The sequence below is a fragment of the Agelaius tricolor genome, unplaced genomic scaffold (assembly GCF_023055355.1).
Source record: "Agelaius tricolor isolate 1412-34295 unplaced genomic scaffold, bAgeTri1.0.p SCAF_2, whole genome shotgun sequence".
NCBI classification, from domain to species: Eukaryota; Metazoa; Chordata; class Aves; order Passeriformes; family Icteridae; genus Agelaius; species Agelaius tricolor.
The window spans coordinates 90,860,747-90,879,588 of NW_027269262.1; the positions used below are offsets into that span (position 1 = coordinate 90,860,747).

At 41.8% G+C, this 18,842-nt stretch overlaps 1 protein-coding gene across 2 annotated transcripts in view; it reads right to left on the reverse strand.

Annotated features, from left to right (window-relative positions):
• The window catches only part of COL22A1 (collagen type XXII alpha 1 chain), a 241,495-nt gene that overhangs the window by 38,591 nt on the left and 184,062 nt on the right, over positions 1-18,842 (reverse strand). For both annotated transcript variants that reach the window (XM_071421854.1, XM_071421855.1), the window contains 8 exons: positions 18,676-18,729; positions 16,893-16,997; positions 16,400-16,444; positions 14,093-14,170; positions 11,269-11,304; positions 9,852-9,905; positions 938-982; positions 451-498 (listed from right to left, as the gene is read on the reverse strand). In XM_071421854.1, the coding sequence (XP_071277955.1) occupies positions 451-498; positions 938-982; positions 9,852-9,905; positions 11,269-11,304; positions 14,093-14,170; positions 16,400-16,444; positions 16,893-16,997; positions 18,676-18,729 (465 nt within the window). The remainder of the gene's footprint in view (positions 1-450; positions 499-937; positions 983-9,851; positions 9,906-11,268; positions 11,305-14,092; positions 14,171-16,399; positions 16,445-16,892; positions 16,998-18,675; positions 18,730-18,842) is intronic.

Here is an 18,842-nt window from a genome sequence, read left to right on the forward strand (position 1 = left end):
TGATCACTTTTGAATCACAAGTACTTCTGGGGTTAATTACCTGCATCCTTTTAGATTCAAATGCAAACTAAATTTGCACCCACAACGTCACTGTTGAAGGTGTATGTGAAAAAATCCAGCATTTTATTAAAATGGTTTCCATTTTCTGGTTTAGATAATGTAAATTGATAATGCTTATCTCTCCTTGGAATGCATGCTTCAGAAAGAGCTGAGAAAGTCTTGGAGATGTTATAGAGAACTTTTTAGGTCATTTCACTGCTGGGGAAGGGATTTTCATCTCTACTGTGAGCTCGTGTCCCAATGCCAGTGCAAGCAGGAGACTTACAAGTCTTGAGCTTTGAAAGAGTGTTTAAAGACACCTTTTGCACTTGCAGTTCAGACACTTTCCCATCACATTAGGTCTGAATCAAACAGAGACATAAACTCCCACCCTCATTAAAGGCTGATTACCTTTACCAGGAGATTTATGTCCTCTGGAGTAAGCAGGGGTGGGGAACCCTGTGGAATGAGAAATTCATTACTTCAGGCAATTTTAAGAGGCATCAAGACATAAGAATTTTTCCTGAACATGTTCTTGGATTCTCACTGGTTTTCCTTATCCTGTCTAGGATTCACTGGGCCAAACTTGTACTTCCCACCCTACCCTACCAATGCTTTTCATTGGAACCTGAGATGAGTTCTTGCTGGTACTGTACAGTGGTGCTAAGGAAGTGCCTTTAAAATTTTGGCTTTTATTTACATGCATAATATCCAGTTGTTCTCATACCATTCCAAAGCCTTCACTAAAGCTTTAGTCTTTAGTGGCTTTTAGTCTTTTTTCTACTGTTCTACTGGGAAAAACAACAGTAGAAAAGCACCCAAGTTCACTTCTGAGGTGAGGTGTACAGGTGGAAACTGAGTTAAAAGGAAGATGTAGTACAGAAGTGAAGTTACTTACAGGTTTTCCAGGAGGTCCTCTTTCCCCTGGATTTCCAGGTACACCCTACAGATCAAGAAAAAGAAAAAAAAAAGTGAAATTATTATACAATAACCCCCTGGTTGCTCTTGCACTCTGCTGACTGATCTGGACTAGCACACATTTTACTTTCTTCTGCTGAGCAGCACTACTCCTTGCATGAGACAGACAGCAAACTCCTCCAAATATCTGCAACTTGAACATCCTCTCAAACCCTTGCTAAATTCATTTGAGTCACACAGAGACTGGAATTGCTTTAGCTTGTCTTCTGGTGATAGGAAACACCATGAACTTTACTGGTGTGAAGGATGAAACTTTAAATCTCTGAAGGCACCTGTCAACAAGCAAAATCAATTTGTCTGTTTGGTTGGTTGGTTGGTTGGTTGGTTGGTTTTTTGTTTGTTGAGGTGTAGTGGTATCAGTTTTCTTGAGATGAAGGCATAGAAGTTACCAGCATTCTCAGAATTTTATGTCCAGAAAGGCAGGATTAGGAAAAGGAACAACCTTCACCCCTCAGCATGCATCTCTAACATGTCATTTACAAGGAATTAAGTTTGCTAAAAACAAAACAAAAACCATGTCTAAAAATTTTTGTAAAATCTTTGCATAAAGTAATGCTCACTTGGGAAACCAAATACTTTGAACAAGACAGTTTGCCATGGCTCAGATGGTGACAATAATCTGCACTGTGAGGATCCTTGCAGTTTTAAGGATACTCGGTAACATTTCCCCAAACCATTTTCTGCTGAATTCCTGTATCCACCTGGTCCATCACCCTGTGTCATCACTCAAGCAAGTGCATGTTCTATTCATGCTGAGCACCTTAAAGAGTATACAAAATTTACCAAATACAAAAGCTGTCCTACCTGATCATTTTTGTTTCTAAAGGAACAGTTTCTACAGACCATCTAAAAAGATCTTACTTGTGTTCAGCTTTGTTGATTCTGCAGAAGTCCCACATGGGGTTTTCTCTGGGATGGCTCCAGATTTGCCACCCGGGATGTTCATAGAGTCATAGAAAGGTTTGGGTTGGAAGGGACCTTCAAGACCATCTAAATTCACGCCCCTGCCATGGGCAGGGACACCTTCTACTAGACCAGGTTGCTCTGAGCCTCATCCAACTTGACCTTGAACACTTCCAGGGATGGAGCATCCAAGGCTCCTCTGGGCAACCTGTGTGCCAGTGTTTCACCAACCTCACAGTAAAGAACTTCTTCCATATATCTATTTTGAACCTACTTTCTTCCAGTTTGAAGCCATTTCCCCTTTTACTGCCACTCCCCTTGTGTGGCGAGAAAAAGGTTGAAAGTGGAAGATCTAATGAGAAGGGAAAAACAGAGTTGTTTTCACTAAAGATAACCTTGCAGCTGGAGGATGCTAAGAATATGCAGTGTGGAAAATTTCACATGTTGTGTTTTCTTTGGGTTGTTTTCTGTCTGTCCTGAAAAATGGAAGTTTTATAGAAGACAACAGAATGCTGTAAAAAACTTAAAAGGCATTCCTCACAGGCTGGGGCCTCCCTGCTGGGAGAAGGAGAGATAAGGAGCTTTGAGGTCACCCTGAGCAATTTTTGCCCCTGCTAAGATGGAATAAACTTAGCAATGCATATGTCTCCATTCTGCCAGAGTGGTAATGGAATAAATCCATTCTTTACACTTCAGCTCTGGATTTTGGCTGTCTTGGTTACCTATAGTTCTCACACTTGGTCCAAAGTCCCTCTCCATCTTTCTTCAAGGCTCCCTTCAGGTACTTGAAGACCACAAATAGGTCATCCTGAAGCCTTCACTTTTCCAGTGAAAAAACTCCCTCAACCCAATTCTCTCCCACTCCCAATTCTCTCCACCTTTCCTTGTAAGAGAGTTGCTCTATCCCTTCCGTTGCCTTGGTGGCCTCCTCTGGACTCTCTCTAACAGTTCCACATCCTTCCTGTGCTGTGGGACCCCAGAGCTGGACACAGCACTGCAGGTGGGGTCTCACCAGAGTGGAGTAGAGAGGCACAATCCCCTCCCTTCACCTCTTGGCCACGCTGGTTTTGATACAGCCCAGGACTTGATTAGCTTTATGGGCTGAATCCACATCTGGATGCTGATCAAAGTACAAGTAGTGGCTTTCAATCAGTCCAGGCTCAGCAGGATTTTCTCTTTGAGACAATCTAGTCTTTCCATATGGAAAGTTCCTTTAAAATTTGGTCAAATGCTTAGCCAGGAAGGGCACTGGGTGTTCTTTCTGCCACCTTGTCTCAGGTTATTCAGTTTTGCCAATCAGTTCCTTGCATTATTTACACCGACAACCAGATGGGGACATGGGGATCAATGACTGAAGAGCACTGTGTGTCATGATACACCACAATTGTAGCTACAGGGCAAACTTGAATTTCATCCTTGAGTCTCACTTAGTACTTAAATCCTGTATGTCTTGCTAGAGGAGAGAAAAAATGGAAAAATATATCAATTATCATTTTCTATGTCCACATTAAATGCTTCTGGATGAGCAACAACCCTTCAATTACCTTGAGATTCTCAGAGACAAAAATTAAACACACACTGATACGGACCTAAAGTGGAGCTGAAGTAGTATTGAAGTTCATGGATGAATTCTTGTTTCCTGAGGAACTAAACCTTCTGCAGGTGAGAACAAAGAGAAGATAATGTCTGAAGAAGATGTTTAGCTCACATTTCTCCCCAGAAGTCCTTCTGGGGAATTGAGTAAATATAAGTGATCATTTTAGTCATTTATAGCTTTCCTTCTTCCACATAATTTCAAGGTGAATCTAGAGAACTGTGTATTGTTCCCAAACACCTTTCCCTTTCACAGATGCTGTCAGGTCATGCTTTTGGCATCTTCTACACTGTGTTCTCAGCCACCTCTGCAAATGGGAAGAAGGATGGCTAAATAACAATTACACAGATCTTATATTCCCAGACCTACTTTGTTCAGGAAGACTCACACAGAACTTGCTCTAAAAAGTGTGATGCAAAGCAAAAACTTGAGCCATGAGAATAATCCTGGATCAGAAAGCAAGACAGAAAAGACAGTTCAGAAATGTCTTTCATGCTGACTAGTAGCACAGCTATAAATATATGCCATAGGGCTCAGTGACAGCCTTCTGCTTTGGGATCTGAAATATGAACATGGCAGTAGTGGTGTAATCTGAGTATTTAAAGATCTTTTAAAAAAAGAATATAGGAAAAGACTTCTTAGTTATGTGAAAAGACACACAAGAAGAGAGTGAATAAAATGGAAATCCTCAGAAAGGATTAAGCACAGCTATCATGCCCACATGTCATTAGAGTGCCTTGAGACAAAAAGGGATGAACCCATTTTCTTGCACACTGTATGATGTAGAGCTGGTGATGTCTCCAAAAGGGTGGAAATGAGACAGGAAAAGAGATTAAGCTCTGTGCCATGGCTGATAAACCTGAAAAAAACCCTGAATCCCCAGGAAAACTTCCCAGAAAAATGGAAAGGTACAAGATTGCAAACAGAGAATGTCCACTGAAGAATGCTTTTGTGAGCCAAACTGAACAAACCAGATGTAGCTGATGGCACTTCAGCATGGTGCATTATCAGAGAACAGGCCAATGGAAGCAGAGTCAAAAGCAGAGGAAGTATTGCTGGTCTGTAGAGGCCTGGAGTTAGAAAAGGCTGACAAAACCAGACAAGCTGCAAACACAGAATTACAAAATATCCTGGGTTGTAAGGAACCCACAAAAAATCAAGTCCAGCTCCTGGTCTCGCACAGGACAATCCCAAGAATCACATCAGGTGCCTGAGAGCATTGTCCAAATGCTCCTTGAACTCTGTCAGTCTTGGTGCTGTGACCACTTGCCTGGGGATCCTGTTCCAGTGTCTGGCCACTATCTGGATGAAGAACCTTTTCCTAATATCCAGCCTAAATTTCCCCTGATGCAGCTTCATATTGCTCAGAGCAGAATGAAAATGTTAGAATGAAGACATGGAAGTTAAAACTGCATCTGACAAGCTAATAGGGGAGGGAACTGGAAAAAAGAAAGCCAGAAAATTCAGGGAAAAGGAAATGAGTCTGACCCAAAAACTGCATGGCACAGAAAATAAACGCTGCTAACACGATGTGGGAAAATCACAGACCCAAATAGCAACCAGTGCTGGAAAACTCAAAAAAGTTTGAACACTTTCAGGAGATTGCAGCCAAGAGTGGCTGGCACAAAGCAGAACATCCAATGAGTGGTACAGCACACCAGTACAGGGAAAAGATGTCAGCCATGAGGAGGTGGGATGCACAGTATCCAGAATATCAGTCTGCAAAATCTGACACACAGGAATGGTGTTTAAATGGGAACTGATGGAAACTGTATTGCTGATAATGCTAAAAAACAATATTTAGCTTAGTTGGTTGGCAAATGGTGCTAATTATGCCAAGGATGTGGGTTTGATCCCCCCATGGCTCATTCACTCCAGACTTGGACTCGATGAGCCTTGTGGGTCCTTTCCAATTCAGAATATTCTGTGATTCTGAATTAAATGCCAGTGCAGTTAATAGACAAAATCCTATGATGGGGAAAATGATGCTCAGGTCAGTGGTGCATGTGAAAATACTTAAAGAAAGTCTGTAAGGAAACATAAGTGTATAGGGGAAGTGTGTCAGTCACACAGGCATATGGTGGGATAGTTCTATTACAAGACTGAAAATTAAACTTGAAATGCAATATCTTAAATCAGTTATATGTCACAGCAATAAACAGACAATAGGTGGGTTAATAAGTATACCCTGGTCTGGGGTGTAAGTACCCCAAACACCAAGGCTCCTTGGAACTGTCCTTCTAACAGGATGGGAAAATCAACCTCAGAACAGCAAACTCTGCTTTTCAAATCCATTGGCAGTAATTTATGCATCCACAAAGGTTTTGCAATTATGAAAGCAAACGCAGGGGGAAGATGAACTTCTCGGTAATGCTGGAATTTAGTTACCATAAATAATTAACCTAATTAAAAAGTGATTAATTCAGTGTTTATGTTAATTCAAATTATCATAATCTAAATACAGAAAGATCCTATTAAACAGGTGCCCCCACTGTTAATAGGAGGATAAGAAAATATCTCATTCAGATTGTTTTCTAATCTAAGGACACTAAATAGGTGTGTTGAACAGAAACATTTTATCTCCCAGCAGACAGGCAGGGGAGAACAGATTCCCACACCATGAGGTGTAAGAGTGGCTGGCCAGAAAGTGTCTGCTCCTTTAGGGGTATCTGGTCAAGAACCTTTTGAATTCAACAAAGGAAGAGAAGGAGAAAGTCATAAATTAGAATGTCAAGGACACAAACCTGACCAAAAAAAGATGGCAGTGATAGGAAGCAAACTGGACACTCACACTAATTGATCAAGGCATGTGGAAATATGAGGAGGCTTACTGCAGCAAGGTTACCTCATCCAGGACCTTGTCAGCTGGGAAATTAAGGGAAAAGGAGGAAATCAGAAACTAAATTTTCCAAGACACGCAGACCTAAGAAGAAGCAGATCAGATCTTGTCACTGGCAGTAACTGATGGGCCACCAAAAACCACAGACTGCACTTGCTGGGAGAGCAATCTGGACCTTGCAAGTGATCAGATTGTAAAGTGGGGGACCATGAACTGGGAGGGATGAGGGACTGATAGAGCTGAGGAGATGCATGAGGGGCTGTGCAGGGGGAGAGAGAGGAACAAACAAACAGAGGGTAGACACAAAAGGGTATAAAAGGGGCTGGTAAACCAGAGCTGGCTGAGCATTTGTTTGGCTGAGCCCTGCACCTGCCCACCATGGCTTGTCCTGTCACTTTACATCTTCTAATAAACCATTTCATAGAATCATGGCATGCCTTGGGTTGAAAGGACCTGAAATACCATCTCATTCCAAGCCCCTGCCATGGGCAGGACACTTTCCACTGGACCAGGTTGCCCCAAGCCCCATCCAACATGGCCTTGAGCACTTCCAGGGATGGGACAGCCACAGCTTCTCTGGGCATTCTGCTCCAGTGCTTCACTACATGCACAGTTAAGAATTTCCTCCATACATCAAATTTAACCAGGCAGGAGGGACCTGCTCTGCAGCAGCTGGAGGAGACAGCGCTGCATATAACATCACTGAATATGTAGACATCCTTTTTTATAATTCTCAGACTAGGAGATTGGCCAACTTCTCCAACAGAAGGTACTTAAGGCTACACTATTTTAATGCTTGATACAGGAATACTGACAGATTAAAATGTGATTTTGATTTTTTTTTTTTTCCTGAAAAGCAAGAGAAAGTGATTTTTTAAGTGACTGAGGTCCTTAAAGTAGGCACAATGTGTAGTAGTTCTGTTATGGAAAAAAGTAGTCACATTATTAGGGAAAAAGAACCTAAAAAAAGCACACTTTTCAGTCTTTAAGAATTGGAGCTTTGGTTAATCAGAAAAAAAAAATGCAAATTTAAAGACAAGAATATTATATATATGGAAGAAGACAACATGTCCCAGCTTTGTTGCAGAAAAAGATAATTTGTAGGGATTTATGGACACAATGAACTCTAGAGGACAAAAAAATAGCAAGGCTTTTTCTAAGAGGAACAGAACAAGGCCAAAGCAGCACAATTGTACTGTTAACCTAGGCAAGTATCTTCAAAACCTAAATTTTAATAAAAAAGACACTGTCCTGAGAACTCTTGATATTAGATTGAGTAGCCAACAGATGTTTCAAAAGGTGACTTTGGGCTATCCCAAAAAATATGACTCATGCTTTTAGGGGACCAGAAAGAATCTAGAAGGTAGTTATGTAAAAAAACCTCTATTTATTCACCAGTGGGAGAGAATTCTGGCCAAAGCTATTGCAAAAACAGCATTGACTCTTTCATCTCCCTAAATGCAGTTGTAAATCTGATTTACTATATCAGAGAATGCAACTGATAGCAGGCATTTACACATGCATCTGATGAGTTTGCAACTGGAAAAATAATTCAGAGAGTAACTCGATGTATGTAAATGTGATTTAAAAGAATTTTCCAGTCTCAAAAAAAAACATGGAATACATTTGCAGAGGCCACAGCAAAGTACAAGACACTGAGGCAAGTCATTCAGGCAATTGACACTGCATGGCTTGGGAGTCGCATGGCAAATTCATATTAGCAATTCAAATTGGAGCTTTCCTATCCAATGATATCCTGTTTGAACACAGCAGAGTACAAAAATGGACATGTTTCAGAGGATACAGGAACACTGCATTGGCACACAAGAGTGCAGAAGCAGAACAAAAAGTTCCTTATGCTAGTTAAATAAAGATAGAGATCAGGGAACTGCAAATGCATGATCTTGTCAAAATAGGTTATCCCTGCTGACACACCAAGAAATGTTGGAATGTGCCCTGTACCTCCAATTATACCTCCTGAAACACAGACAGAATGGTATAACAAGTGATCAGACAATACAGAAAGGTTCTAAAAGACATATTGATTGCAATTAAAGCAGTGAGTGTAATAGAGAATATGTTTTATAAGTAGCCTGAGGAATGTCTGTGTTTGGATTAATTTTCTGCAGGGAAAAGAAAAATGTGAAGACCTCAGTGCTGCATCTCAAAGAGTTGACCAGCCAATGCTGATCCGAGCAGAGCCAGAAAGAGACTCCAAAAAGCTGCCTTGGGTACTCTTCTTACACAGTTCAGCTCTAACAAACCCATCTATCCTATCTCCTGTTCAAAACATCTTCATTTAAAATTTCAAACATCTGAGGCAAGGGGATGAGATCTAGGGACAGGCAGCAGGACACAATGAATCTCAAATCTCTGGCTGCCCAGGGACACAAGGGACCATTTCAGCTATCATGGGCTCTGGAAGAAAACCCTGGCTCAATCCTTTGTCTTGTGACAAAGTACAGAGTCAGAGAATCTTTGAATGGTTTGGGTTGGAAAGGGCCACAAAGATCATCCAGTTCCAAACTTGTGCCATAGGCAGGGACACCTTCCACTACTCCAGGCTGCTCAGAGCCCCATCCAGCCTGGCCTGGAACACTTCCAAGGATGAGGGACCCACAACCCCTCTAGGAATAAGTGGGTGGGAATAAAAAAAGACCTTCTTTCCTCAGTAAAGGACCTCCTTTAGGCCACCTGATGGATGTCAGTAAAGCCACACCAGGGCTGGAAAGTGCTTGCTGTGGAGCTGGTGAGAGCTGGTACTCATTTCAGACACGACAGCATCACGGAGCAGCACTGAGAAGGAGAGTTCCAGGAGGTCACTTCCCCCTCTCCACAGTGTTCCCTTAAACCCAAAGATCAAGCCCTTCCAAATCTTCAGAGGCTCCTTCAGAGGACTGGTTTCCACATCATAGAGGAAAAAAAAATTCTCCTCCTTCTGATGCAGCACTGAAGTGGAAGCAGGCAGAGAGAGGGGCCAGCTTTCCAGCTGGGAGTCTGCCACGTTCCTCTCTGCTCCTCAGTTCCATGACTCACCACTGAGACAGTGGGAGCACAATGCACCAAGAGGTTAAAATGTCCTCAGAAATGCACAATAGCAGCAGCAAAATGAACTCACAGAGAACTTAACAGCTGTGGCCCTGTTTTAACAGAAAGGGTACTTATCTCGGTGGATTCTAAGAAGTTCCTAGACAGCCTAACCACCATCCTTTTCCAGTGTGGGATCTTTCCCCAGTGTATGCTGCCAAGTCCCTTCTCCAGTGTCATTTTAAAGTGCTTCAGTGATGAACCCCACTTTCCTTGAAGCAATCCTCCTCATTCCAACTATTTTCCTCTTTGACATCCTGAGTTGTAAGAGCTCCACTTCTGCAAATCATGTCCCTTGGACAATCCTAGTAACACTCAGAGACTGCAGTTGATTATCAGCACAAATTTTTAAGGAAATTAGATGCAAGCACTGACCAGCTTCTTGAGCACTTACACTTTAATTTTACTTACATCCTGGCCAGGAGGCCCCTGTGGTCCAGGGATCCCAGGCACACCACGGGGACCCTGAGAGGGAGAGAAGAGACAAACCCAGTAATGTGAGCAGTATTTATAAGGTGCTTCTTAGCTGAAGAGAAGAAATCCTTAACCTAATAGTAATTGGTGGAAAAAATTAACCAGCACCTACTCAACTATGAGAGAGTTTAAGAAAAAATATAATTACAGTTCACACTGCACTATCCTGATATCAATAATTTCTGTGCCTCAAGGGACTTCATGTGCATCACTAAAGTCAAGCTTCCCATACATTGATTGGAGAGGTAATAATGACTCTTTACAGGAGGTGGATTTTTGAACAGAGAGAAAATATGCCTGAGCACAGGACAGTAGAGGAGAAAAGAAGGTCCACCTCTGTCACTGTCATATTTTCTGAAAAATCCCCTTGCCCAGGATTCTTCCCCTGGGAAGCTGAGAAGCCTCAGAGAAAAAGGAAAAACAATAATTATGTCATTTTGCTTCTTCTGTGTTTTGCTGCTTTGGAATGTGGTTTGGAGATTGTTTATCCAACAAACAGCTGGTTGTTTGATTGGTTTCATGTGAACTGTTTTTACTTAATGACCAATCACCGTCCGGCTGTGGCAGGACTCTGAAGAGATCATGAGTTTTTCATTAGTATCTTGTTAAGCCTTCTGTATCTATCCTTTCTCTATTCTTTAGTATAGTTTTAGCATAGCATTCTTTAATATAATATAAGTACATAAAATAATAAATTAGCCTTCTAAGAACATGGAGTTAGATTCATTATTTCCCTCCTGCCACAGGGGACTCTGAAAATAGCACACATCTTCTCAGTTCCAGGCTACCACTCTGCTAGGACTGGCTGCTGTGCTGGAAATTCAGGCCAGTGTCTCCTGAGACCATGGTACACAGTTGTTTGTGCCACACCTTGACTGGATTGCATCCTTGAATGGATTGCATCCTTGAAAAACTGAATGTTGAGGGACTAAAGTGTGTTTGGTGAATACTGAAATCTGTAAGATTTAAGTAAGAAAAATGTTCTAAAATGGTTTCTTTTTAACCTTTGAGGCCTTGGCTATAAGAAATATGCCTTGAATTATGTGCCTTAAAATAATTTTTTGAAAGAAGGGTGAAGCAATTCACTCATTATTTCTCTTTTAGGACTACTGACACATAAGGAAACATCTCCACCAGGCCAAGGCTTTTGATCAACTCTTTCTCACAACTCACTATAGCAGACAAGTACCTGGTAATACACAGAAGTTCTGATGGATCAGCCACCCTATGACCATTCCTTGAGCAAAACCAAAGCAATTACATCTGCCCTCATGAAATGACTGGCAAAAAAGATAATTAGTGTGGTTGCCCCCTCCCCAAAGAATTTGGGTATAGCTAGAAAGACATACTGTACCAGTGACCCTTTGTCTCCTGGGGGTCCTGCAGGGCCCTACAAACAGAAAAGACACAGCAATCAAAACACTTTAAATTCTCATTTAGCATGGTGGGTGCTGCATTAAGGCATTATTCTCTGCTCTGGACTGAGTGTGGATGTGTGTGCACTGTGGCCATGGACAATCCATGCTCCTGGCTGGGTCTGGAGACACTGAACCACAGCATCCACACATCCCTGGGGCTGGGACAGGACAACTGCCCCAGGCTCTGAAGACCACCACATTCAGCCACCTCTTAGACAAGGAAAAACATCCCACAGGACTTCTGTGCTCTTTAATTTAGGTCAAAGTAGGGGGAGGGCAGTGGGCATGTGCATGCTGTTTGTTTGGGGATGCAACTTAAAATGTGCAGCTGAGTAGAGGGAGCCCCTGGCAGGTACCCACTTCTACAGGAACACCACAGAAGTGCTGCAGTGCCATATCCATCATGGGTGACTCAATCTGGTATTCCAAACACACCCAAAACAAGGCTTGAATAAATTGGCTACCACTATAACTCCTCTCTCCTTCTGCTTTCTGTTTCAGGCACAGCAACTCATAATCCTCACAGTGTCTCCACAAAAGAAGACACCTTAGTGCATGTTAAAGAAATGGCTTAATGCATAATTTAATTAATGCCCACAAGGCAAGACAGGGCAAAATTGAAATCTTTCTACTTATACTGTGCATCCATACATTAGGCAGCTTCAGCATACGCATGTGAATTCCCCCCAGCTGTCCAAGCTGTCCCCTACTCTGTTGGAAACACACACTCTGCTAATGCTCAAGTTTATGGCTCAGTGTTATGTAAATTGTAACTCAATACTTCAGCAGATAAGATAAAAAAAAATCCTCATCTATATATACTTTTTGTGCAAGGAGCAAAGCTGAGAGAGGTTAAGGGCAGAGGAGGAAACAGGGTGAGGATTCCAATTAAAAAGAATTGTTGGCTCTCAGCTCTGAAGCTGAAGTATTATAAACACAATTTTGTCACATTGCTGAAAAGAGTAGAGGCTGATGTCTTTAATTCAGCATGTAATATGCACTGAAGCAACTCCACTGATTTTATTCTGTTGTTTTTTTTTTTTTTTTTTTTTTTTTTTTTTTACTGTGGGATTCAGTCTTTGTACTGTCTGCTAGATTCAAGGTTATACAGAGGTTTTTTTTTTCCAATTCCAGTCTTTGCACTGGAGCTGAGGTTATGATGAATCTATAGTGGAAAAAAACCCATCATAAAAGTGGTTTGGTTGTTGTTTTGTTGGGTTTTTTTCTTCTTTTTTTAAAGAAGCATTTAGTAAAGCAAATTAAATAAATAAAACATATCATTTGAGAACAGTGTGGTGTGTAGGTGGCTACACATCCTGACAGTGGGCAAATAATGAAGACACTGAAAAAACCAATCTTCTGGTGTGAGACAAGAGATGTCTGCATTTGGAGTCAAGTCCTTAGTCATTTGTGTTTAGGGAGATGAGGATGCTAAACCCCCAATGAAGAACAACTTTGTCATCCTGTGTACATCAGGATGCAGACATGAACTCATCTAGCCCTGGACTGAATCTAAAAATCTGTAATCAAAGACTATCCACTAGCTAGTGATTTTCAAATAAGCCAGATACTCATTTGTTACTTTAATTTAATTAATGGCTGAACATTGAGAAGTGCAAGAACAACACAGTTCCTTAGATAAATCATAGATAAATCTATAGATCCTTAGATAAATCAAAGGACATCCAGGAAACCTGCAGTGATTGGTAACTCTGTGAGTACCATAAAAGCCATGATACAATCACAGTGTGAAACAGGACCAACCCTGTCTGTTCTAACTCAGAATTCAGCATAGTAAAAGCAAATATTAAGGGGACATACACCTCAGAAAACCAGATTTTTCAACTCATTACTCAGCAATATGACTTATCCTTTCAAGGCAAGTTCCTATACTAATTGGGACATTTATATCTAGATAAACAGAGCACTAATAACCAAACATTGATGATTGGTCCAGGATCATGGCATGCATGAGGTATTGCAAAAGAATGCAAGGGCTCAGATGTCCTCTTGCAATTGCAGCCAGAAATAGCATTTGCTTCCTCCTAAACATATTTCACTAGCAAATTCAGTGCATAACTGGAGGTCTCTGAGCAGGACTACTGCCAGAGCACTGCCAAATCCCCCTCATTTCTAGAGGAGCTGTAGATGACAAGTATTGGAGTGATCAAAGCCCAGCAACAGGAAAATCCAAATTTTCTGAGCAGACTCCCATATACACCATGTGACCAACTGATAGTCAGGAGGGCAGAGCTGGATAAAGTCAAACCTACCAAACATTTGGGGGAAATTATGGGCAGGAGGCCCCTCTTGGAACACAGCAGTTTAAGCAATCTGATTTTTTATTTTGCTGTTGGAGTGTCACAATGTCACTGATGTGGGCATGTGTGCCACACTCATCCCTTCCAACAGGGTTCATACAACAGCAAGGCTGTGTCTGTGCAGGAGAGCAGAACTGCTCCCTTGGCACAGATCTCCTCTCACATCCACAGCAGTGTGCCAGGATGATGCACAAAATTCAGGAATGACAGTCCTGACAAAATTCAGGAGTGACACCAATCAATGCCAGAGCACTTCTAGCCCTCATAGCACACATGTGACACGTTCGCCACAAATGGCAGCCTCTGAACTCTTCTGGAATCTGCACCTTCAGAAGGCAAAATGTCCCACAGGCTCTCAGCACAGCAGAGCACAGGCAATGCAGGTGGCAATGCCTGATTTTCCACCTCATTGTATGCTGCAGCAGGACCTGCTACTTACAGGGGGTCCAGCCAGGCCAATTCCTGGCACTCCTCTGTCTCCTGGCTGTCCAGGGAGGCCAGGAGCTCCCCTCTCACCCTGAAATAAAGGAAAGAGTTAAAAGCTTTGTGCACTGATGAGAAAATGTGCTGGGATGCAAGCAGGTGGTACACCAGAATGTCACATGAGTACATCTGGTCCCGATCCTGCCCACAGAGGGACAGCATGTGGCAGCATGGGGACATGGCACAGTTGCTGTCTCATCATGCCATTAAAGTGTCCTTTTCCCCCACAGGGGCCCCAGCCTCCCTCTGCAGGCTCAGAGTGTTCCCATCACATCACAGAACTGAGGGCAAACACAATCTTTGTGCGTGTGTTCATTTATTTTAGTGCACTGCATCAAATTTCCAGCATTTCACAGAACCACCAAGGTTGGAAGAGACCTTCAGGATCAGCTTGTCTGACCACCAGCCCAGCAGCACCTCAGTCACCCCAAACCAAAGCCCCAAGAGCCACATCCAGAACCAGGGATTTCAGCGGGGTAGCAGGGACTTTCCTGGGCTTGGGGAAGCACCAAGCACCACAAATCACTTTTCTCTCTCTGTGCTTCTGTGGTAAAAGGCTAAGGCACAAAAATTGCTGAACATAGATCATGTATCTGAGGAAGACAGGATTAGGGAAGTTTTGCTGCATCTTAATATTCTCCTGTCCTTTACCAACATAGGCTCACTCACAGAAGTGTATGAAATTACTTTGGTAAAACAGAAGTCAACACTTCAACCACTCTCTCTCAAGCACTTTACTAGAAAAGGAGAGCATTCCCTTCTAAAAAACAGATTTTCAAAGTGAATAAACATGAATAGCACAGAAAACAGCTTGACATTGTTCAATGTACACTGCAGACAGAGGGCTAAGAAAGAATTCAGCTGTAAGGCTTTAATTTAACATCTGTTTTCTAGTTATAGGGAGAAATCAATAAGATTTTTATGGATTGCATTGCAGTTGGGAGATTTGGTCTCACGTTGGCAGTAGATTTATAACAATCAATCTTATTTATGCTATTTATTATGACATTTTTTCTAGCTATATAGAAGCATGATAGAAAAATTGTTACCTGTGGATTCTGCCCACTCAAAATTAAATCTGCAATATCTCCTATTTTTCCCCTTTCTTGCTTTCTTCTTATGCTAATCTTTTACAACAAAGAAATAATACTGCAAGGCCACTGAGGAAAAATGCATTCTGATTAGTTCAAACACTCCACACATCCCTTATCAGTTATTTTATTCAAAAAGATAATTTGAATACAAAAATTTCAATAGTATTTTCCCACATACAATTAAGACTTTTATCATCTTCTGTTGCTACTGAATAGAATACTTAATGAGATTTCTTTTAGTGTTTTTTTTCCTGACTTTTATATTAATTCCCAGTCTATTAGTGTATGTCTGTGTGGGTGTAGGTCTGTGTTCTGAAGTGTCAAAGATATATAGAAAAGACTACAATGCATTTGTACAAAATGCATCAAAACTAAAAAAAAAATCATAGCAGTTTGGTTATTTCAAAAATATGGGACGTAGATGGATTGGGTCTCATACTCCTATAATCCTGCTTTTATCATTTACAGAATCTTTTTCAACACCAGATTCTTCTTCCAGTCCACATCAGAAAGTGGTCATTTTGAAGAGGACAATTTCTGAAATGTCTGATTAAATCTTCAAGCACAAAAATCAAAGATTTTTGCTGTTTTATTACTTTCTCTCTTTTCTGTGGGCTTAAAAGGCAATAAACATTACTTTCAGCAGAAGTTAGTATCATCAACTTCTTCAACTAGCCAGTCTGTGCCTCAATACAGGAGGGAAAACCAGGACTACCTGGTTCTACTGGAAAATAATTAATGTCCTCCTTGAAGAGAGGTGAAGGGAATGAGGGCTAGGAAAAAGTTCTCTTTGAGGGCTGCCAGGTGGTCCTGAGAGCAGATCACCCCTGAGCCATGCAGAGTCTCCCTGGTTGTGTGGATTAAAGGGTCTCAGTCCCAGTTTCCCTGAAAAAGTGTGCACTGAGACCTCCACCTGTGCTGAATTCTTATAGTGATGGAAGGTACTTTAAATGTGGAAAGTGAACACAGCTAATTCATAGCTGAGTATTTACATCCACAGAGATGCTGGAATAATAAAGAAAGGAATCCTCTAGAAGGTAAGAAATGCATTTTTGAATCAGAGCTTTGCAAACTCTATTTTCCAGTGGAAAACAGACCATGTTTGCACCATGTTCTTCTCCCCAGTTCAGGTGATTAAGATGGGCAGTCCACATGAAGTCCATCCTCACCTTATGTCCAAAGGGTCCTGGCAATCCTGGTGGTCCTCTTTCCCCCTAAAGTGACAAAAGCAAACCAAGACAACAGTCACCATCCAGCCAAACAAGAGCCTTTGCTATAGTCAAGGCAGCAATTCTCCCATCCCTGCCCTCCTGAGCTCACACTGTCCTGGCAATCTTTTACTGACAACATGTAACCAACTTAAACAATCTGCTAATTGGGCAAGAATTAAAAGCTTTTAGGGAACTTCCATCAAGCTAATAATTTTTGTACTAGTCACAAGGACAATGGCTACTCCTTGTGGAGGTCTCTGTTTTCAATGTAAATTTCAGAAATAAATCTTCAGTTCTCTCTGACTTTTTTTTTATGCACAGGTGAGATCTGGAACATATTCCACAGGCAGGCCTTCCATGGATTCAGGTAAATCCATGCTCTCCTGCAAGAGCCATGGTTGCCTGTCTCATATTGAACTAGTCAAGCACAAAGCTTGCCAGCAGGACTTACCTTTTCTCCATCTCTACCCTTCCCAGGCAAACCTGGCTCTCCAGCACGCCCTGGCTCACCAGGTGGCCCAGGTAAACCCACTTTTCCTTCTTTTCCAGGATCACCCTGTAGAAGAGAAGCCACCAGAACTCATTAAAATACTAGAAAATTACCACCTCAGATCTTTCACTGGAACTGAAAGGCATGGACATTTTCCTAGCTGTCTCATCTGGATTTCTTTTGGTATCATAGGAAAACCTCATTAATGGGAATTCTTTTCCTTCAGTAATCTCAAGGCAGTTGTAATTTCCATTAAGGAAAGTAAAAGACTTCAAAATGTTTTGGAAACCAGCTATATGTGGTGGTGTGCTCTCTCCATGGAGCACACCCCAACCTGAACTCATCAAAACTGCTTATCCCTGCTGTGACACTGAGAAATGTTGGAATGTGTCCTGATCCCAACCTGACCTTTGCTTCCCATCACCCTGCCCAAGTGACACCCAGCAGCAGCAGCAGCAGCAGCAGCAGCAGCAGCAGTACTGGATGCCTCTGGTTGTGATGGCTGCTCCTGACTCACAGTGGGTTCTGGGGAGGCAGATAACAACCCTACAGGTGAGGGCTGGCTTGGGCAATGTGCTCTCCTAAACACAGTGCTGGTCAGTGCCTTCACAAATTTGGGAGCAACATTTGTAGCCAGCATGAAAATACGAGCCAACCATCTTACCCCAAGAACAGGGCACTTGCCCAGATTTCCCCTTGACCATGGATGCCTCTCAAGATAACCCCTCAAATTACCACCTTATCACATCAGATGCTCAGCAAACAAAATGGGAATAAATACACTGGAAACTCTGAATCCTTAACTAAGTGATACAAAGGATTGGTTGCACAAATATAATGCTTTAGACAAAATATTGATCAAGTTTGGGACTAACTTTGGATGCAGCAGACACCTAAATTCTTCTCTGAGGAGTTCAGAACATAAAGGGATCCTTTCTGAAGCTCATGACTCAATGGAAGGGTCTTCCTGACAGTTTTGTCTGTCCCTGTCCTCAATGCAGTAAATAATCAAGTGTACCTTGCATTGAATCTTGTTAAACTACTGTGGCATTTACCAATGAACTTTATTAACTTGGTGTCTTACATCAATAAAATATACTGTTCTTCTTTCTTGTGAGTGAAGTGCATCACTCTTTCTGCAACGCTGAATGAGAGAGTCCTGGGTCCTCACATGACCCTGAGGCAGAGCTCAGTAACTTGGAAGAAGATTTTATTGAAGGAGTTGGGATTCATTCCCTTTTAAGCCCTAAATTCATGGATATAGATAATCATGTTTCTGATTGATCATTCCTAATCCAGAAAACAAAGATCAGGACAAAGATCAGCATGCTGGGCATGCAGGGATGCATGACCAAACACAAGCCCCTGACTTCAGAAAGCTCATAAAAGGGGACAAAAAGCCAGTTTTTCTTCCAGCTTTGGATTTTCTGTCATAAATAGGAGTTTCTTAAAATACCAAATGCCCGCTCTTGTCAGGTAATGAAGACCATAATTGTGTAGCAGTGACTTTACCATATCCAGTCATATATCAGTGGTTTATTAGGTAAATTATAAAGCTGCAACTGGGTGAAAACTTTACAGCACATGTAATAGAGGAGCTCAGACAAGATGAATTCATGAACCCATGTGTCTTAACCATCCATGAACCTATGAAATAATTTTCCAGTTCAGAGAGTATCTGTCCCTATTACTTAAAATGCTCAAGAAAAAAAAAAGAAACAAACCCATCAAAGAACCAACTCACCTTTTCCCCTCTTTCTCCTGCCTTTCCTGGGAGTCCAGGGCCTCCAGGAACACCCTGGAGAGAAAAGAACTTTGAAGTTTTTTTGTAGGCAGTATTGGATTTTAAAAAAGGGGCAGACCTGTGGGTTCAGTATAGTTTATCTCAAGGATCAGTATCAGCTCAACATT